The sequence below is a fragment of the Lonchura striata genome, chromosome 4 (assembly GCF_050655825.1).
Source record: "Lonchura striata isolate lonStrDom1 chromosome 4, ASM5065582v1, whole genome shotgun sequence".
NCBI lineage: Eukaryota > Metazoa > Chordata > Aves > Passeriformes > Estrildidae > Lonchura > Lonchura striata.
The window spans coordinates 18,439,158-18,461,703 of NC_140706.1; the positions used below are offsets into that span (position 1 = coordinate 18,439,158).

General features: G+C 37.3%; 1 protein-coding gene across 2 annotated transcripts; it reads right to left on the minus strand.

Annotated features, from left to right (window-relative positions):
- Positions 1 to 315: 315 nt before the first annotated feature.
- Positions 316 to 21,229, minus strand: SEPSECS (Sep (O-phosphoserine) tRNA:Sec (selenocysteine) tRNA synthase). 2 transcript variants are annotated; one of them, XM_077782792.2, is made up of 11 exons: positions 20,984 to 21,229; positions 19,058 to 19,212; positions 16,727 to 16,845; positions 16,481 to 16,639; positions 15,782 to 15,935; positions 12,251 to 12,353; positions 9,944 to 10,073; positions 9,731 to 9,822; positions 2,651 to 2,744; positions 1,961 to 2,051; positions 316 to 832 (listed from the first exon to the last, which is right to left on the minus strand). In XM_077782792.2, exons 1-11 carry the CDS (start codon positions 21,212 to 21,214, stop codon positions 583 to 585), a joined length of 1,578 nt encoding a protein of 525 aa, XP_077638918.2. In that variant the 5' UTR covers positions 21,215 to 21,229; the 3' UTR covers positions 316 to 582. The 2 variants fall into 2 exon arrangements, with proteins under 2 accessions (XP_077638918.2, XP_021409989.1); XM_021554314.4 differs by lacking the exon at positions 20,984 to 21,229 and adding an exon at positions 20,499 to 20,713.
- Positions 21,230 to 22,546: the final 1,317 nt, after the last annotated feature.

Genomic DNA, 22,546 nt, shown 5'->3' on the forward strand with positions numbered 1-22,546 from the left:
TAAGGACACCAGAAAAACATTACTATTCCAACTCTGTCATTTACCCATGCAGTCTGAACACTGTATTTAGTAAGTGCTATCCCAACATTTGCATAAATCTTCGAAAAGAAATTAGAAGTGACACATTCATTGATGAAAAACAAAGTACTTTGAGAGCAGAGAAATCTGTTGCTTGGATGGTCTGTCTATACCTAGAAAGGAATTCAGTCACTGTCACAGACAATATTGTTAAAAAAATCCCATGTGAATAAACATACTGTGATTTAGTAAACACTGTCCAAATAGCCACACACAGATTGAAAGGCAAACTGTAAGTCTTTGTGAACATAAAGCTTTACTTTGGCAAATATTATGTGCATTTCATACATTGCAAAAACTTGTGTCTGATCCTTTGTTCTTGAAGAGAGAATCACCTACTTTCTTAAAGCTGAATTCCATCCAAATTTTTATTATTTTTTTCAATAACAAGAATATAAAATCAAGAATAAATTTCTGCACAGCAGATGCATAGTCCTAACCCAATACAAACCTGACATACTTCAGACAAAACCTTATCTTCCTGTGTTACTAAATCTGTATCTTCTAGTCTTCAAGTTGTTCTGTGGCTGTGTTAGCATCACTTATTTCATTTATACTTTTTTCTTGCTTTGCTTCTTTTCTAAAAGTCTTCAAACACTTGTCAAGTCTTTTTAGGAATACATCTACATCTTGCTTTTTAATTCCAATTGCTGAGGCAGCATTGAGGTAAGCACAAGGATAGTCATTTGCATGTGACATAAAGCCTTTAAAAGTGTAGTTATTCACAGTTTGTACAGACCCACAGGGAACAACCCTGAAACAAACAAAATTACAATTCAGTTAAAGATGCCTTGACATTTTATGTGGTACCCTAGGTTGAACAAAATTACATAAGTTCCTATTAAGTAGGGAGTTGCTATTCCTACCACTGATTCACAACACCAGTATAACTTAAAATCTGTTGAAATAACAGGTCAAACAGTATATACTAAAGAATTACTTATGTAACAAAAGAGAAAACCTGAAACCTTCACATCAGGGAAGGAATTGGAAAATTTTAACTTAAAAAACTGAAACTCTTGAACAATTTCAGAAAACTATGGTTAAAATTACAGGACCAGCCAAGGTTAGTACAGGCAAATTAAAAAGAGCATCTAACCACAGTACATATAGATTTACTGTCATTCATCTGTGCAGGAAGTGGAATAATCCAAGCTAATGAAGCATACCTTCTGATGTGGAAACATTCAGCTCTGCTACAAAAAAATAACATTAAGTCTATGGCAGAAGTTAGCATGGCAGCAGTAATATTCAGATTAAGGAATGCTGCCAAAACAAATTTTAAATCATTCTCTTCTGCTAAAAGGTTTAAACCAAAATCATTAAAGATTATTTGGCTTGCACTTCATTGTAATAGTGTCTCTAAGAATAAATTCAGCTCAGACTGGCTCAGGTTTTTTAATTTTTAAATTTTTTTAACACAATTACTTCCAGAAAGCAGATTTTTTTTTTCCATTTGACAAAAAGCTGTGTAGGATATTAAAAGCTTATTCCCTTGACATCCAGTATAACCATATTTGTGCTGCAATAAACAAAATAAAGATCTTCCCTTGTAGCTTATACCTATACTGTAAGATTGGAAAACATCTGGAAACTACATGAAATCAAGGGATACTAGGGAATAATGACATTAAATGGGCATAGATTATCTCTTTAGGATACCAAAGTAGACATAGAAAGCCTCACTGCTAACTCAGGCAGGGATACATTACTACTCTATAACAGTGATTAGGAAGGGTGATTACTCTCCAACTCATTATTGTTAGACTGCCTTCCATAATCACGACATAACTGGCATAAAACACTTCAGAGGATTTTGTACAATATATGCTAATACATGCTCCCCCACTCCCCCAATTTTAAAAATTCATAGTATCCTTACCTTGCTCCAGAAACTTGTCTTGTGAAAAGCATAGATCCAAGCTGGGTAACAGCAACATCACTAGTTTCATCTAGAGTCTTCAGTGACATGGCTAAAGTAACATAAGGTCAGGTTAAAACTGCTACAAAGCTACTTTTTCTCCAAAGAAACACCACAAATGACAAGTTGCTTTCCAACAGCAAGAATCTAGTCATATATTTGTGTTCACATACAGAGAAAAAAAAGAAACACTACATATAATTTTTAATTTTTCCACAAGCTGCCACTGGATTACTTCCTGGGTTAGAATGTACGCAGATTCTGCACAGGTGGGCAGTATTATTTTGGTGTTCAGCACAATTTTTGGCTGAAACAAATACCTGGAGTAGGAATTCCATAATTTCTTTCACAACACTAAGTTGACGAGTAATTATATCCTAATTTATTTTTAAATCTAATTTTTATGAAGTATTACTACATGCTAACATCTTCAGCATGTCTCGATTTCATTTCTGTCAAAGGAATGTGTTGGACAGGAGCAAAATAATGGGTCCAAGTTGCTACACTACTTTTATGGTAGATTACCCTTTTTGGTAACCTTATTGAATTATTATTCAACTGAGTGTTTAATATATAGGTATGGTATGTGGAAGTGCATTATGAATCCACAGTATATTAGATTTTTTTAAAAGTTAAACCCCCAACAATTACCTAAGGAAATGGGGTTATGTGGTGTATCTAACAGTCTCTCATTGTGGTTATCTGCCAGCTTCTTCAGCTCACTTGAAAGATACGAAAACATCTCCTGAAAAAAAGATGCAATATTTTTGTTATTAGCTATTAAACAGAGAAAAGAGCACATATTTCACAAAACTGTTATGTCTCCTTTACATCCTACAGGTGCTCAGCTGATTCTCTTTTCATGTGTAAGTGAATCGGACAATTCTCTGAAATAATTCTATAAGGGAACAATTCCATTTCCTGAGCACTGTTCTTATCTCTCAAGCTGATACAAAAGTCTCTATCTGGTCTAAGATATGTGCTTGGGATGGCATTCATTCTCTCTGTGGCCCTGAAGCCTAGGGAGGTAGAAAATCTTGAAGAGATTCGCACTGCACCGCAGGTCTAATCCCCAGACTACTTTTCAAGAGCCTTCCCATGCCCTAGCCCCCTAAACCACTGAGAGTGAACTGTTACCATCACAGATGGTCACGTTTTGGCAAATTGCTCCTTACTTTGTCTTCTCTCCTTTAATACATTCCAGACTAAAAGCAGTATATTTTGCTACCATGTATCACACAATCACATTTCCCCCTAGTGCAGAGTTCTCTTTTTCTGTATGAGAATAAAAATCCAGTCTCTTAAAGAGGCTATACGTACACATTTGACTGTATTTTGTTTCACACAATATACACTCTCTTGAATACTCAGCTCTGTTGAGCAGTCTCTCCTCTCCCTAGGACCCCACTCCTGTTCAAATTGACTATAAGAATGGAAATACCTGGATTTCTGCTATCACTTAATTGGATTGCACCTTTACTGTGAAAGTGCCATAAGACTGAGATTCATAAATACTTTGGCACAGATACAAGCCACACTGAATATAAAAGGCTGTTTCTCTTACTTCATCTGTATTTTATATCCTCTCTCTTCCCCTGTAGTAAGCTGTGATAATTGTTCGTGCTCTTCCTCAGTTTAATATATTCCTCTTCAGATATCAGCTCAAAACACTTATGGGCAGAGTGAGAATAAACACCATTCTTATTGTAAGCCTTAGCATTTTTTCCATCCTTTTTAATGCTTTAATCTCTCATAAAAACTAGCAATACCATACAGACACTGGGTAGCCTTTTTAAAAGATATTAAACACCAGGTTTCTCCTCTTTCAGGCCATAAAAATTGTCCTGCTTATCTGCTTCAGTGTGACTGCCTGTTTAAGCATCCTCATCAATTTCTGGACCTGACAAGTGATTTTTCATTCTTTAAATAGAATTACCTCTTCTGTTTGTAGGCCAGTATCCTGCTTCGCCCTATGGATTCTGACAGATATAAATTATAGCTTGTGATCCAAATTATGCTTTTGAACAGAACCTCCCCAAGGTCTTATGAAATCAAATGAGGTTTGTGGTACCTAAGTTAGAAGAATGTTACAGCTGCTTTTCTTGAACCACTGCAGGAAATCTCACCTCCCTTCATGAGCAACAAAATGAACCCAGTTCCCCACCTGTACTTCCTAATATCACAGAACAAATACAGATGGAGAGAGAAAAGTATCCTCTTATGGTCTAAATGAATTAGGCTGTTGATACAACTATCCACAAAAACACAAAGCTTGAAAAAAAACCTAGAAGTTTGGGAGGCATCTATGTTTAATTATCAGAACTTGAAATCTGTGAAAAATCACCCTTATTTCTTGAAAATCAAGTGATTTTATGGTTTTAGTTCAGAGTTTACCTACAGTTCATCCACAGAAGCTAAAAAGTATCTATGTTTCAAATGTTCATACACTTCTGCCCTTCCTCTGGTCCCTCATGGTATATAAGCACATTATTAATTTGTTACTTTCCATAATAAACATCATTAATATACTAGCCTTTTTATTAGTATTTATTTTGGAATACAAATCATAAATTAATTTGTGCTCCCTCTGCTGGCTATTTACTTCTAAAACTGAAGCAAAATATTGTAGAAATATAAACTGTGCCTACTCTGGAGATATTTTTGGCGAAATTAGTACTGAGAAAAAATATACTGGAACAAGACCAATTTCCAAATAATTGTTGTGCATTGTATCTAGGAAATTCTCTGATATATCTCTTATAGTATTACTGAAAGGACTGCTGAAAGGAATACTGGAAGTATTACTGAAAGTTGATATAAAAAGTTACCCACTGCATAAATATATTAAATTTAATTAAATCTATTCAATGAAATTAGGTTACTAGATGAGCCTTTACATATATAGAAATTCATTAAAACAAAGGAGAATGGAAAGATGGCAAAAAAAATTCCAAGTATATATTTTCATCAGTTTGACTAAAGCTACATGAACACAAATTCAAAGTTTCCTGTTTTATGAACAACACTATTTTGTATCTTTCCATTGGAAGCCCTCTAGATATTTTAAAGTTTCAGAAGTTTGTTGCAAAATAGATTAACTGCCTTTCCACAAAAAAAAAAAAAAAGATTAAAGCAATATTTTTATGAGGTCAAATCTATAACCAACCTCCATTATAAAATATTTCTCTTACATGGAAAGTTTATAAGCACCCTAAGCAATTATATATAATTGAGCTCTTACATAACAGATTTTCTGTAGCAGGCATTCAAGTTTTCTCCAAAGAAGTCAAATATTATGCTGAAGTTAGACTGAACAACTCAAGCACTAAATGTCAGATAAGTTTCCTTATTTAATTTACTCCTTTACTTTAGAAACTTATCACAAAACCTCATTAGGCTGGACAAATGAATTCTAAACTATGTGGCAGTGTCTTTCACTTCTGGTTCTTTGAGCACCTAAGCCAACAAAACACCTTAAAAAACAACAAGTCAACAACATTGTCTGCATCAAATAGGCCGAATAACTCAATTGTTTGCATGAAACAGTCTACTTTCACATACATGTACAAACATTATTTCAAGAAGCACTGTAACAATCATTAAAAATATTGGAATCATACTATATTTATACTATAAAACTATTTTTAATAGAACCTCTACTAATACGGGAGAGTTTTCATTTGTTGCTCCATTGTGATAGGCACTGTTCTTGCAAACAAAAATAACAAGAGGGAAACAAGTAAGGAAAAAACCAGAAACTAGAGAGAAAAAGAAGATGACGGTACTGAATAAGCCATCAGTCCCATACCAACTGACAAAGAGACAACTGATGAAGGCCAGAAAAGTTTTTGTGCAGAGTTGAAACTATCTTAGCTGGCTCGGATCACCCAGCTTGCTTACACTCTGAGTCTGTAACACTGCCTTTCTCCCTGTGTCACTCCCATCTGAAAAGATGAGCTGTCCCCAGGAACAGTCACAGAGCTGTGTATGGTGTGAAGAGGACACTGTGCAGGAGTCATTTTACAGCCTCTTCACCCTCCACACAGGCTGCCAGATCTCCTATGCTTGCCTGAGACTGATCTGCTCCCACCTTACTCTGCAGCAGCAGCAGCTGTTTTATAATGCAACCATCAGAGCCTCTCCTGCTTCGTGCCTCAGGAGGACCAGCTGCTTCTGAGCTGTGATCTGACCACACCACTTGGTGCACCATGCACCCAGCGGAGGAGCAGCAGGGCTGAGCATGGAGACCTGCCAGCAGATGAGAGCCCAGAAGGAGGTTCAGCTTCTTGAAATGCAGCCAAACACATGACAAACTATATGTGTATGTGTGTGACACCTGCATATACTACACACCTTCCTGGGCAGATTCTCTTCCACTGCAAAAATTCTGTTATGGATTTACACTAGAAAGTTTTAAAAACATGAAATTAATTACAGAACCTTGAAATCTTTATATCATCAGTATCTAACAGAAAGTGCCCAGTAAGCCTTGACAGTCTGATTTGGTAACACTAACATTCACATTTTTTTAAAGGTCTTTCTTAACAACAGCAATCAACACATTTTCTCTTCAGCACTTGTGAGACCTTGCATTGTGAGACCTCTGTGACCCACGCTTCAACACAGGTTGCAAGTATGGAGGCCTCTCTGAAATTTCCATATATGCTCGGCACTTGTTTAATTACAAATAATTTACAACAGTTGATTTCAACTAATTTGCCTCCAGCTACTCTAAAGTTTGAATATGGCTACATATACTTTGCATGAGGAAAATCTTCCAATATTCTTAAATTTGACATGCTACAGTGTAACAAGCTGACTAGGAAAAAAAAACAGGAGTAACAAACATCTATCTCACTTTAAGAATAGATGATTTTTACATTTTTAATATCCCCCATTAAATGGTTTTCCTCTTCTTCCATCGTAAGGAGAGTAGCAATATAAACCCACACTGAACTGTACAAATAATTTATTCCAATCAGGTAACTACATCAATAATAACTCATGAAACCTAAGCCCAGTATTATACTGAATTGTAAAACCCAAACAATTTCCTCCCACTCTGTATGACTTAAAATATTTTAGATACATACTCCATAAGGACATAAAAATAACTCCAGTTTTACTCTCAAAGTATGCAGACAGATGAATACCAATATAAAAATCTCTATCACATCCCACAGTAACACAGAAATGCATTTGAGAAAATGAGAATTATCTTAATTGTTAAGTCTAATGAGGAAATCCATAACTGCTGTAAACAAAACCATCACCTCTTCAATAATGCCAGTATAATAATTAGTTAAGTGGATTAGAAGGACCATATTGGATAATAGCAGGTATTAAACCTGGCCTACAGGGTTCTGAATGTAAACCCTGAACACAGGGTTCTTGCTCTCTGTGAAATTTGAGATGATAACTAAGCCTGTTTATGCCATTACACAGTGCAACTGTATCTACCTCATGTGGGCTGGTTTAGACATACACATACACATATGAAAATAGCAACTTTTATGACCTAGAAATGTAAAATACAGGACATAACATAACCTGTACTGAGGCATGAAAAGTTGCTATAAAAACACAACCTTTACGTAAAGTTGTTTAAAAGCAAAGATATTAACAAATTTGACTATGGACCAACTGTTACCTGCAAAAAGGAAAAAAGGACCTGGAATTGCCTACTAAGATCAGAAAACCACTGTTATAGCCATCACAAAAACCTATAAAAAGGAATTCTGAGAAGTCAGTACTACTTCATAGCACTACATCTAATCTCATACTCTTGGACAACTGCACACTCCACAACTCCCAGCTCGTCAAAAAAAACTCACTTCATGTACATGCTCCTCTCCCTCAGATAGTATCTTCCCTTCCTGAATTAAATAGCTGATCTGTGTAAAAGAAAAGCTGTAAAGATTATTTTGTTCCTTGTTTGTGCAGGACTAATCTCTTCTCAGTAATACTCTGGTCTTTCTGGCCTAAGCACAAGTAACCTGAAGCAAACCCATGAGAATGACGATCAGGTGAAAAGAGAAAGAAAAAATATACCTGAAGTTTTTTATAGCTGATTTTTTTTGTGTGAGTAGGTGCAGCTGCGCCAATATAGAAAGGAGTACTCAATGTCAAGCTATAAATAGTTCCTGCTGGAAGCTTAATAGCTCTGCCTCTGCTTCCTCAGAGCACAGGCAATAAACTACCATTATTGCACTTTTACAATTCAGGAACAAACAGATTTAAGCAAAAATGTTTCTCTTTCTATAGAAAATCCAATAAAAGAAACATATTTACCCCATATATAAGGCTCTGTTTATAGAATATATTCACATTTGAAATAAAAAGACCTGAAGTTGTAAAAATACAATACTGTATTCACTTTAGAATTCTACTTTCAAGAAAATTAGATGACTCAAAGTATACAGCTATTCATTAAGACATTTATGAAAGAATTATTATTTATGACTTGGACAATATTTCTCATGTCCTTTAAACACGAGCTACTGGTAGAAATCTAACAATAAAATCAGCTTTGTAGAAAACAATACATTCACTTGAGATTCTTCTGGACATAAGAGTAAAGGGGAAAAAATACAATTTGCTTTTAATGAAGACACAAAACAAATTGCAATACATACAACAGTCCAGAATAAAATGTTGCAGTACAGGCAAAAGGAACTGCTTTCAGTGTTCACTTTATTTGCTTCATTGTAAGGCCACTAAGTTGGTTTGGTTTTCTATAGTCTATCTAATCCTATGGAACCTCAGTTCCAGTACAGAGTTTATGGATGCCTCTATAAGCAGCTAGAAATAAGTCACAGCATCCAGAACTACTTCTCTGCCACATAATCAGAGACAGCAGTGAACTGTCAGCAGAAAACAATTGGAACATAGTTTTCAAATAAAATAATGAAACAGATAATGCACAGCTTAAAAATTATTAATTTAATAGTACTTAATTCACAGCATTTCCTTGTACGAAGCCTCTATAAAAAGAATCTTCTGCATTACTATATAAAGAGAGAAAAATCACACATGTATTAATTCCAGAATTAAGGATAACTCAAGATACACAATTTCCAACCTGACATGCACTGAATTTTTGTGCAGTGCAATTACACCCAACTTAAAACCCATAGTCTGTGAAAAGCAGAGAAGAAACTTAGCTGTGTGCCTAGATGAATAACTAAAATAACAATATTCTTCTCTTTTTGTGGCAATGCACAGTATTTATAACCAACCAGAAGCTGTGATACTCCAGAGAATGTGGCACACAAACATTTAATTAAGCACTATCATAGCACAAAGGCACAATAGGGACAAAAGAGGAAGAGCACACACCCTGGGTTACTCTGGGTGTCCAATCTCCTGTCCTGGAAGCAGTGTGACCAAGATAGAACAGTAAAGTACTTATCCATTTAAGTTTTTGTACACAAAATTCTACTATATTAGTCACATTTAGGAAGGACAAATATGAATGCTGTATAAGACAGTACAGGCCCTCTGTTTAGCCTCCCGGTTTGAACAAACAACAACATGGAAAACATGTTTACTCATGAGCACCATTTAGACAATAAGTAATTCTGTCATACTGAGTACCCAGATTCAGAGCTCAGAGCTCTGAAAGATCAATGGCTTTCCAGACAGAAACTGAATTCACCACACAAAGCAGTTTTGCAACAAGACTTTTTTAACAGCTGACTTCAAGAAAATACTGATTGCCAAAAAGCTTACCTTTCTCTCTTTCAGTAACTTTTTGTAGCCACTGGTTCCCAGAGACAGAAGTGTAATGAGGACATCTAAAGAAGGGGACGCAGATGCTCTTCCTGAAAAAAACCCGAATATACAGATTAAAGTGGCAAGAATAAATTTTATGTGAAAGAAAGCTGATAATCAAGTTTTCTACAGCTATTCTGTATGGCTGAAATCAGCCCATGAACTAGTTACCTGGATACATTTTGCTGATCTCCTGAATGAAGGACTCGTTGAAGCCAGCAATGATAGCACCACCTACTGGCACCATGAAATTTTTGTCCAAGCTCTGAACAAAAGCATCTATTCTGCCAACTCGAGCACCCTTTATCAAAAAGGACAAAAAAAAAAAAATCCACAGCATACATTAGAAAAAAAAAAAGGAATTGTGATAGCATCAATTATATAAAAGTGTAGCTAAAATAAATATAATTCCTGAAACTCTCAGATACTACATTTGTGACCAAAACACAGAAATAATGGTATTACCTCTTTTAGCGCTGCTTACTATTAGTAAGCATTGTCTGCATAACATAGTACCTTACAAATTCCCACTTTGCTGTGATTAAAAATATCAATTTTAGTTCCTGCAAGTCTAGGTGTGGCTCCATTTTGGCAACAATCAAAAAGAAACCCGTCAAAATTTAATGGGAATTAAACAGTTAAAACTGTTCAATCCTGAACACTTTTTACAGCTCCCACAATAAAAGGCTACGAGTTAATGCTTCATTAACAAAGCTTTTTTCAATACATATATAAATTTGCATTAAACAAACTGGCTTATTACAGCACTCCTTCTTCAAAGGCTGCTTTCAAAATCAAGATTCAACTAATTTCTTATAGTAGATATCTCCCACATCCTTATACCAAAACACTCATATTTTCCAAGGAAAAAAATGTAGATTCTGCAGTACACCTTCAATTTGAGTGGCATGTAACTGTGAACTGTACAATTAAAAAGTATGCAGCATAAGAGAACTTGAAAATTAGGTTAAAACCCATAGATATCAAAGTACATGCACATACACATATTTTTAAAACTCTACACTAAATGTAAGAGTAGAAACAGAGTTAATACCTATGGCAAACAGACTGAAAAAAAGCAGAGCCAACTAAACCTCATTTATTAGTTTTATGTTTTGATAGCTTAATGCACAGGAGACAGGAAGAACGCTCCAAGTTTGTCAGCTTTTTGTTGGGAACATGAATGCCAGCAGCTACCATCTGATTTAATTGACAGGAGAACACCAGAGGAAAAGCACAATATTAAATGGTCTCAAAAGGTTTTTCCTGTGGTACTCTTGCAAATTGTATTCACACAGCACTCGGCATGTACATATTCCTAAGTATTCATTAATAACTACTTTCTTATAAACAGAAAATTTTCTAGCACAAATAATAAATTTTGTAAAAAAATGTAAAACAATTCAGAGCTCAAATATATACATTTGCATAAGCAATGAACAAACAACATACTGAGTCTAGAAAAACACAGAAACAAACACAATAAAAATTTTATTTGTAGCATTATAGTCTGAAATGTTTATCATTAGAACATTTAATGCAGCAAAACCCAGCACTTCCACAGCCTCATTCATATTAGTTTCTCACTAAACTTGAGCAAGTTAAATACAATAAACATGTATTAAGTACATTACAAATAAAGCATATACCATTTTCTATTTCATTAATTCCCTCAGTCTTTCAAGATTTAGAAATGCCAACATGATGCTCTTTCACAATTGTACATTAAGCTGGTCTGTGTCCTGTTAGTAATATCTTAGCAATCAGAAAAAAAAAATAAACCCAGCACATTTTACATTACTAATAGTTCACAATCATCTGGATCCTATTAAAATATAATCCCCTATTCTTTTGAATAGGTAACAGAAAAGAGACTATTGAAGAACGATGCACATACAATACAATGAAGAAAAATTCAAAAATTTTGTTTAATGACTGATCTTAGATATCAAGCAATATCCTCTTCAAAAGAAACAGCAACAGAAATTAAACTTTTTTGATCATAACATTGAACTTAAACCAGTTTCCTCAGCCATTTTCTGTGCCAACAGTATTTTAACAGCAGCAATGTCTATCAAGTGCTGCTGTAGAATTCTGTACCTTCAATTAAAAATCTGTAACTCATTGTGTTGAAGGCTTAATTTCCATTCAAGTATGATCAATTATGTCACATTTAGTCAACAACTTTAGGAAATATTTTAAGAAAGCTTATTAAGGATTTTTTTTATTATAAAAAAAATGAACATACACAAAAACCAAATAAACTTAGGGTTACATAAAAAGCACATAATAGAAATAATTATTATTATTAAATTCTATTTCTGTCTGTTGTGCTTTCCTAGAAAATTATTCGAATATCAGACATGCATGGGATTACTCTCAAACCTATGAAGCATCTGATAAAATTTGCTAGGTTGTCTACAATCACAAATTTACTTATACTTGCTAAAAATATTATTGGAAATACACAGCTCCTACCTGCTGGATAAGATGCATACATTTTGAAGACTGAACTCCATATGCATTGTTGACAATATGTGGAATGTCATAATTAGCACAAATTACAGCCAGCTCCTCCAGCCTGTGAGCATAAAATTGTAATTTAGAGAAGCATTGATTGCTGTAGCTCATCTTACAAGTCAGACCATTAAAAGGTCTACAAGAAAGTCAGAATGAGAAAAGTAGCTTTTTTGATTAGTACCTCATAGCAGTATTTGTCATCTTAAGCTATAAAGTTAAGATGAAAATTCTATTGGCTTATACATATATTGCAAATTGCTGAACTAGTCTGACATTTTTCTTGCTTCACTTTAAGTTTTATCTGGACACCAGTTAATATAGCCCAAACTATTAAGCTTTAGATACAAGCTTTTTGTTGTTGTTGCTTTACTATTAACTAACATAGCTTTAGCTAGTAATTTTTAAATTTTCTTTAATATTAAATGTGAAAACAGTCTATAGTAGTTTCAAGAGTGTCTTTGGAATCAAAAGCATCCTGTAACAGGAAGTTTTTACATGTTTCTGTTTATCTCAGAGAACCAGTATTTTCATCCTTTGGCTGGAATCTCACTTGAGTACTTCAGGTAAACTGATTATGAGAAAATAAATTCTTTAAAGGAATGGAGAGCCCTAAAATGTCTGAATATGGACATCAACAAATTGAAAATTTGTTCAGCTGTTTACTCTTCACTTGCTTTTAGAACCCCCTGAAATCACAGTGAGCTCAACCTGGACTGATTAATCAGTCAAATTAAGATTTATCTGAGCACACTGATCATTTTAAGTAAGACCCTTTGGCATTTTAAACATACTTATATGCAGTGCTTTTTTCTGAAGCACTCCAATCATGGCATGTTTAAAAAAAATTACTCATGATTTCCCCCAAATTTTGAATCTATTTTAGAAATATAACCTATTTGAAAAAATTAGGCAACATAAAATAATTTAAAGTGATGAAAAAGGCAATATTATCTTTTAAAAAAACCGCAGGAAACTATTTCCAATGCATTTTTACTCTCCTCCTGTACAGCCTCTCACAGTAATTTACTGACATATATATAAAATATGACAGAGTATGAAAATATTTTTCAAGAGGTAGCATTCCTTTGCATTCTATTCCTATTACATTGTCTAGTGTTATTCTGCAATGCAAAATTCTGATGCAAGTATCATATTAATTCTTCCAAACATAAATTCTTAAGAAATCATCATCACCATATTATCCTTTAAAAAATCAAAACTACTTTATAATTAGAAAACACCAGTAATATAATGTATATATTTATCTTCTACAGTCAAGATATTTGTGAGGAGCTGCATTTCCAATAATTTTTCACATTTATCAACACAGAAATATATAATATTCTGAGTTGGAAGGGACCCACAAGGATTATCGAGGCCAGCTCCTGGCCCTGCACAGCACAATCCCCAGGAATCACACCATGTGCCCAAGAGCATTGTCCAAATACTTCTTGAGCTCTGTCAGGCTGGTACCATGAGCACTTCCCTGGGGAGCCTGTTGCAGGGCCCAGCCAACCTCTGGGTGAGGAACCTTTTCTTAACATCCAACCTAAACCTCCCCCAGCTCAGCTTCTGCCCATTTCCTCGGATCCTGTCACTGTCACCACAGAGAAGAGATCAGTGCCTGCCCTCCTCTTCCCCTCACAAGGAAGTTGTAACTGCAATGAGGCCTCCACTCAGTCTCCTCTTCTCCAGAGTGAACAGACCAAGGGACCTCAGCTCTCCTCATGTGGCTTCCCCTCATTAATAGAATACTTGACGAAACATATTATACAGGACAAAGCTTTTTGCCTTTCAATCTGCTGGTTCTTAATCAGACACATTTCTCACCCTCCAGAGAGACCTAAAGGAACATAATTTCCCTGTTACATGCTTCTTGTCAAGTGCTGGCAGAGAATTTCACCAAACTAGAAACACAGAGGGTGTACAGCTACGTATGTTCACCTTTCTCACCTTCTGAAAATTAAAGGAACAATAACCTATCTTCTGCAAGTACTGAGAACAGAAAAGTCTTTTTTCCCTAAAAATATTCTATTGAGCAATTAGATCCATTTTGCGATACAGAATGAGAATGCTACAGTTTGAAGAGAATGTGTTAGTATGCAAGGGAAGCAAATGATGCACAGTGCCTGTATGTACCTGCACCTGCTTCCAAAGCCTAGAAAGCAGCATTGAAAGTGCTACTAATCATATCACAAAGCATTAATCTAAGTTGGCTACTGAAGTTCTTAATAATCACAAATACAGAAGTATTTCCCCATTTAATCTTGCTTTCTTTGTCTCCTATTTGTTAAAGTTCATGAAAAGAAATGTTTGTTCTTTTTTTCTACTACTGAAAGTAAAATGTAAAGATTTCTGCTAAGTACACAGACCAACCGAAAAGGAACACTTACTCTTTGGTTTCCTTAAATACAGTAGGTTTTACAAAAATGTTACAGTAACAGCAGGTAGAATTCTGAGAAAGAGGATTTATACACTAGAGAATTACTCCCATAGAGTTAAACAGTACTTCAAAGGAAAGCCATTGGTAAGGCAGCCATAAAACTAATAAAAATTTTAAAACATGACCACCCCAACTAAATAAAGCCTTACAAATACAGATATTTAAAAACAGACATTTAAAACTGCACCCTCCAGAAACGCTGTCAGGGTTTTCCTTCCCATAGGAAGATGAAGGTTATGGCCTTCAACAGTTGACAGTTTCTTTTACATTCAAATCTTCCTATATCTGTGGTATATTATAACATAGTGCCACTACCTAATAATTCCTCTCTTAGTTGTAGAGGACAAAACAATAGCAGCATGTCAAAAAGAGGAAGCAGATAAGGAGAAGATTCATTTACCCAAGCTATAAAACAACCATTCAGTTTTGATAGCTGTGATTTAAGTTAGCCAATAAATCTGCAAGTCAACTTCAAGCAATGTTCATAGTATTCTGACAGAATTATATGGTTTTAACTCCCATCTTTCCCTCTAGCAACTAGGTTAACCTATGATAAATACCAGGGTTTTTTTTAAGGTAGGAGAGGAGAGTAAAATATATTTTTACTTGCCACATTTTAGAGTCAATAACATTTCTTTTCTATGCTTGTGGAGAAGAGTAGAAAAGGCAACAGTAGCATCAAAAAAATGTCATTAGCTATGGAGCTACATTTCCTGGATTATGTTTCCATGAGAATCTACTTTTACTACTTCCATGAAATTTTACAAAAACCACTAGGAAAATGACATTAATTTCACCACAAGACAGCAAAATTAACCTCACTTACATAACAGAAGAAAAATCTTCTATGTAATTCTCACTTTTTTTTAATATACTTTTCTGGAAGGGAATTAAAGAACCTTTAGTTTGGCAGAAGCAATTTTAGGAAGATGGATGGTCAAAACATGGAGGCGTTGGTTGGGTTTTGTTGTTTTTGTTAGGGGTGGGGAGGATGTTTATTTGTTTTAACAGTAACAAATAACACAATTCTTACAAAGACTGCTTACCTATCAGGTACCCTTGGAGCAAAGCAAGATGTTGTAGAATGCACACAAAGAATATTTTCAGCACCAAGAGCCTTGATTTTGGCCTCCACTTCTTTGAGGTCTGTCCGTAGCTCATCACCTTCTAATGCATTTTCTATCACCACAGGCTCAAAACCTGACCAAAAAAAGCAAGAACTGAATGTAACTCAACAAATCCCTGACTAATTGTGGGGGTTTAGTTCCAGTATATATTTGAAAAACACATCATGTTACTACTGTTTTAACAGATTCTAACAGTAAAGACTGTGCAAACCACAGAGATTGTCACCATCTGATCACAATTCCTATGACACAAGTTTTTGCATAAATTTGAAAGCGAGATTTGAACTGTGAGATTTGGTTTTCCATAACTAAGGACAGCAAATTAGGCATCTTACTCTGAGGGTGAACTGTAACTTCCTTAGTATTGTGTTCTCACTTGACTGCTTTATACACCTCTGTACCACTACACACACCTGCATTTTGCAAGGCATTAGGAAGACAGCAGGCATGTTTTAACTGCATGTTAGAAATCAGGAGTGCACAAATAAAGCAGAACTACTATGCATTAGGCTTTTTTTGTATCTTACTACAAGGGTATGAATTGATCACTCTGATAGATGGAAGTTTCATATCTGTTGGAAGAACACACACTGTGTCATCAATCAGTTACCTTCTTACCTGCAGTTATCATTGATTTAAAGCAAGATTTCTGGTCTATACGTGGCCAGATAATGTATTTTGCCTTTGGTCTCTTGTGCCTCAATGTTAAAAAACACAAAGTTAGACTCATGCCTGTTGCCATAGGAACCACAAAGCAACTGGTCACTGTCTGGACACCTGCAGTAAAAAGCAAGTCAGAAATTAACATGAAGAATACATAATGTAACTTCACAAACAAGTGAGATTTTTCAAATTTACACCTACCAGCCAGTTTTATAATATCCAGTATTACTGAATTAGTAAGTTTGTTCAAAAGGCTTGAACCTGCAGCTTTAGGCTGTACTGCAGAAATATCACCTGACCTTCCAATTCCATGGATCAACCTAAACAAAAGAAGTTGAAAACACACATCAAGATTTTCATGTTGCAAAGCTTGCTGACAGAAGAAAATTTAACTTCATAGACAGTTGTTGCAATGCAACATCAATATCTGCCACAATCAATTCCATTTTAACTAACTACACATATTTGTATGAAATTTTGTTATTTTTTTAACAGTAGATTAATAATGTTTCTGCGTGCAAAGTAAAAACTTTGAGAAGATCCACAGCAGCAACACCTTTAGCATCTGGCAGGTTTTCTTATAAGTGCACCTCAGCACTTCTTGCTGTTTGTCAAAATAGCATTATAAATGCTGACATGTTCAGACACACAACCAAGGAAAACAAAAATGAGCTGTCTATAGTGTAGCATAGGCATAGCGGTATTATAGATACTCCCTTAAAAAACACTTGATCTCCATAACGCAAGGGGAATAATATATACAAAGTGATATACATGGATATGTGTATTGCTTTGCCCATCTCATACATCTTCACTTCATCTATCATTTTGCTGTTCAATGTTATCTATCATGGAATACTATGTCTCTCTGCATTCTGTTTATAAATTATTGTTATATACTGTGTTTTTAAATATTGAACATTATTTAGTTCAGGAATGGAGAATCCTGAAGTAATCTGTAAAATACAAGCTTACAGAACAAAATTACCCATGGCTGAAATGCAGCAGCTGCTCAAGTAAGCTAGTAGTAGTATACACCCACTTATGTCTTTAATTCCTTTTTTGTCTTGGCAACAGAATAAAATGCAGTCCAATGAGTATATGATATTCAGAACTTCTTGGAGCATGGTTTTACAGCTTAAATTTATTTTCCTGTTTCAAGTTCTAAGTTGATATCAACAAACACTTGATAATTAATTGAAACTTGCATATAATACTCTACCTAAACTATTTTCTTCCCTCATTCCTGCTATGTTCTTAATAGCTGTCTCATAACAGCACTTTTTTTTTTTTTTCTTGGTGCACTTATGTACTGCTTCCTAAGAAGTAAACCTCCTTAAGACTGCCCCGTTATTTAGCTAAAAGAAGAGACAGCTTGAAAACCATCTCCCACTACCTCCATCACTCCCAAAGTCACCTGTAAAACTTATTGCAGAAATATGTGGAGGGGAGGACACCTTGCTATTGCTGGCAGTGACAGGAGAAGCGAGATGCCAGGTGACACAGCTGCACTGGAACAACAGTAGTGAACACCAGTACAGGCTCCCTCTGGCCAGAAGCCAGGCATGCTTTCTCCAGCACTGTCCAAAAGCAGAACTTCGTCAGATATCCACCCCTCCCCTACCATGCATATCCTAGCCTAGAGAGCTGCAAATAAAACTAAAAAAGGCAAACTGATGTATCACTGGACTTCGACATGACTATCATAGTACTGTAGAGCTTATGAAAGTCATCAAGCCTAAGTAAGTGAACCTCTGCATAATAAAACTTACTAAATTTTTGGCCTCTAATACATTTTTGTGTTTAACTTTCAAGGAGAAACATCCTGGAACTTCCACTTTGTTTCACTCCTGTTGGGTAAAACATCACAGCAAGGTACTCAGCACAGAACTCAACACACACATACAAAAAAGGAAGGAAATTAATAAGGAAATTAATGCAGAGCCTCTAAAATTATAGAATCCAACATAACCATTAAGTAAGTGTCAGAAGGACTACAAGCTAATAAAAGCTCTTTTTGTCTTTAGAGATCTCCTTACTTCATATAAAATCTATTATAGATGGACTGGGGTTTCATCTGCTCATCAACTAATGACATTATAAAGCTATTAAAAAATATAAAAAATACAAATAGGTGTTCAGTGTTCAACATCATGCAATGACAATGTACAGTAGTTTTTAATAATATACAGATGAAAAGCTGTGCCTTGTTATAAAAAGCATGTAATGCATATATTATTTTAAAACAGTAAGATCTCTGCTTCCCTTGAAGAGGACAACTCAACAACTTCAGGTTCTGCAAATTCAGCGTACAGGATATAATCCTGACAAAACATTTTTGCTTCATTCAAGACTTTCTATAGAGTTATTAATGAAAATTTAATATAGAAAGCTGTATCAATTCAATTATCACATTATATTATTTTTATCAAATGCTATCAAGGTCTTAGATAAACAAAACCACAATAAAATATGCCATTGGAAAGCATTAATAAAAAACCTGAATAATTAAAAATAATCAATAATTTGTACCTGTAATGCCTTCGGGCAACAAGACCTGAAGCCACTCTTCCTTCCCTCTCACCAACGCCACAGTTGCCCAGGAAGTTATTGCTATCCATTATAGCAAGTTCATGAAGAAACAATTCAATGGTGCTTTCATCCCATCCATCTTCAGGACATTTCCCCTTAATAATAATAATATAAATACAAAATTTGGAAATGAAAAATGAACAAAACTTTATGCAACTTGTTTGATTATTGTTACCCTTCTTTCTCATGCTAAGCAGCAGTTTGTATTTTCATTATTCTCTTTTATAGTATCTAATGTTATGAAACCGTATTCAGAGAAAAGTGAAATGATAACTTTTCCATGTGTTAAATACAATTATATTAGCACATCCCGACATTAAAACAATCAGGATATTTTTTACCTTCAAGTGTTCTTTATGGTGCACACAAAACCACTGCAGGGCATACATGTTAATTACTCCCTAAAAGACTACAGATTATTTGATGTATTCTCTAGACATGATGTATGACTACAAGAACTCAACAGCAAAAACTGCACAAAAGGGAAGATATTCAGATATTAGAGAACCAAAAGCATGAGGAGAAGGGAAAGACAGTTTTAATGTGATACATCTTCCTATCCACTCATTTTCCTTTCCAGTTATTCTCTAATACGGACGGAAACAAAATATGTCAAAACCTGCAACCAGAAACACGCTCTTTCTTGTACTCTTTACTGAATCAACAACTGCACCCCTCTTTGCGAATTACAGACAAGATTCTCAAAGAAGGGACCCATAAAACCATGAAGATTTTTTGTAAGTCCAGAGGCTTTTTCACATGCCCCAGTAACAAAACAGCCAATTCAGTACATCAAATTACTTTCTGAAGCGTGGTACCAAAGTTGGAAACAGTAGATGACATGCCTGAGGATGCTCACGTACTGAAATATTTGCTAATTCATCGAGAATGATTTTTATACGCTGAAGACAATGAAATACACTGTTTTGGCACCTTACAAGTATCGCTTTTTACTCAATGCAACAATGTACTAATATCTTACTGCTTTTAAATATTTATTTAACTGTTCGCTGGGCCTTTTTCGGCGAATGCGCACCCCAGGGCAGTAATTCTCTCTTCCTCCCAGACGCAGCCTCTCAGCCTGGGGCGGTCAGTCCCTGCGGCGCGGCAGCGCTGTCCCGAGCCGCGGCCGGCCGGCGCTGCCGGCGGCGCGCTGCCAGGGGCAGAGTCCGGCCGGCCGGCGCGCTCGCGGCGCTGCGCGGGGCCGGCCCGCCCGGCCCGGGGGAGCCTCCTCCGCCCAACCGGCTGCTCGGAGGGCCTCTCGAACCGCGGTGCGCGGAGGGCGGGGGGCTCAGCCGTGCCCCGGTGCGGGCGGTGCGCAGGGCCCGGGCCGCCCGGCGCCGCTCGGGGCGCCGCCCGCCGGCGCGCAGGGCGCCATTACCTGCTCCAGCAGCGCCCGCAGCCGCAGCTCGTGCGCGCGGCGGCCCTGCGCCCCCTGGCGCACGTAGGCCGCCGTCACCAGCCGCTCGCTGCGGCTCTGGTTCTCCGCGTTCATGGCCGCGGCGCTCCCGCCGCCGCTCCCCGCCGCGCCGGCCGGGCCCGTGCGAGCCAGGCACGTCCCGCCGGGAAGGGGCGGGCGGGGGCGGAGCGGCGCACGCCGCCGTGCGGCTCCGGGGCCCCGCCCCGCCGCCGCTCCGCGCAGCGCTCCGCGAGGCCGCCCCGCCCGGCCCTTCCCGGCCGCGGGGCCGGGCCGGGCCGTTCCCGGTGCAGGTGTGGGGCCGAGCGTGGAGCGTGTCACGGGCGGCGTCCCGCTGTGAGGGGCAGCTCGGCAGAGCCCAGACTGCTGGGCTGGCGAGAGCTTGTTCGAGGGCTGGTTTTCCGTGCCCCGCAGAGTCTAGCATTAGGCTGTCGGGAGCAGCCACGTACCTCCCCGCTGTTCCGCCAGGGTGAGGGCGTTCTCTGCTCCTCGGGACGTGCCCGGGGGCACAGCAGGTGCTTGTAGGACGATCCTCGGGATAGGAGCAGCCTGCTAGGGCTGCAGGCGTAGCCCAAAACTGCATCATAGTGACAAAGACATATTACCCAACAAGACCTCTTTTTTTTTCTTTTTTTTTTCTTTTTTTTTTTCCCTATTTTTTTTTTTTTTAAATACAGCATGGGGAAAAACAATTACACCAGCAGGAGACCTGGGCCAGGTTTTGCACCTTAGCTAGGAACTGCCAGTAAAAACTCAGCAGGTGGAAGCTTCCCAGGAGCACGGGCAGCGGCTGCCGTCGCTGTCCTTTGCCCCCCGGCGGCCACGGGACCGGCAGGTTCCCATTTGCCTCCTTGAAATAATTGGTAGGGAGTATAAAGAAATTGAAGAGGCGCCTTAAGTACGCGGTGTGTTTGTTCCAATGTTTAATTATTACCAACCTGTATCTGGTCAACTGAATCTGTTTATGAAATCTTATCTGATTCTTCTGTTTTACAGTTTTAAGCTCAGACATCTAATTAGCGTGTGAAGCGTACGGACCGACCATCCCGCTTCTGTAAGTTTAGTTGGCCTGATTAGGCTCTTTTGAGCGTTTTGACAGAGTAATCTTACACACCTGTTTGAACTGTTTGCTCGTACTGTATTAATTACAGTTTCTTAGCCCTTTGAGTAGAAGAGAGCTGTACAAGTTAGACTCTCCCCTTGGCGGTGCCCGCAGTCAGCGGCGTTGCTGCGTGTCGCGGAGCAGCGGCTCCTCCTGGTCTGTGTCACGAGAGGGCGCTCGCCTCAAGCGGTAAGCGCACGATTGCGCGGCTGTCCCTCTCTTTTCCTTTTTATCCCGCTCCAGTGTCTCGGCATAGTGCTCAAATACCTATAAGCAGATAACAAAGTTTGCTCTGTTAGTTAGAAGGATAGGGACAAAAGCTTTAGCATGAGGAAAATGACCCAGTTTATTTACGTGATGTAATTCTTAGGAATTTTAATCCTGGTGGCTAATTGAAAAGTATTAGCTATTTGGAATTAAAGTTAGTGGTTTGTTTACTATGATGGTAGTGTGTATTTTTTTTTAATTATGAGTTCTCGTGGTGTCTGAACTCTGTAGTACTGAAGAGTGAGGCAATGTAAAGGCTTTGTTAGATCAAGACCTATGAGCGAGTTACAGAATTCTTATTGAAGCAGAAGATGAAAACTATCAGTTAATTGCATTTAAAAATACAGTAGTATGTGTAGATGAACGCATAAAACAGAAAAAAAGAAGGGTTTTAAAACTTTTTTTTTTGCTGTGAGGCTGGTGAGACACTGGAACAGAGTGCTCACAGAAGTTGTGAGTGTCCCGTCTCTCTAAGGGTGTAAGGCCAGGTTCAATAGAAGTCTAAGCCACTTGGTTTAGTGGAAGGTAGCTTTGTCCATAGCAGGGGAGTTAGAAATATCTTTAAGGTAAATCTTTAAGATCCCTTCTAACCCAGGCCTTTTTATGAAATAACTAAAGAGATATTTCTTATTTTTTTCAAAAG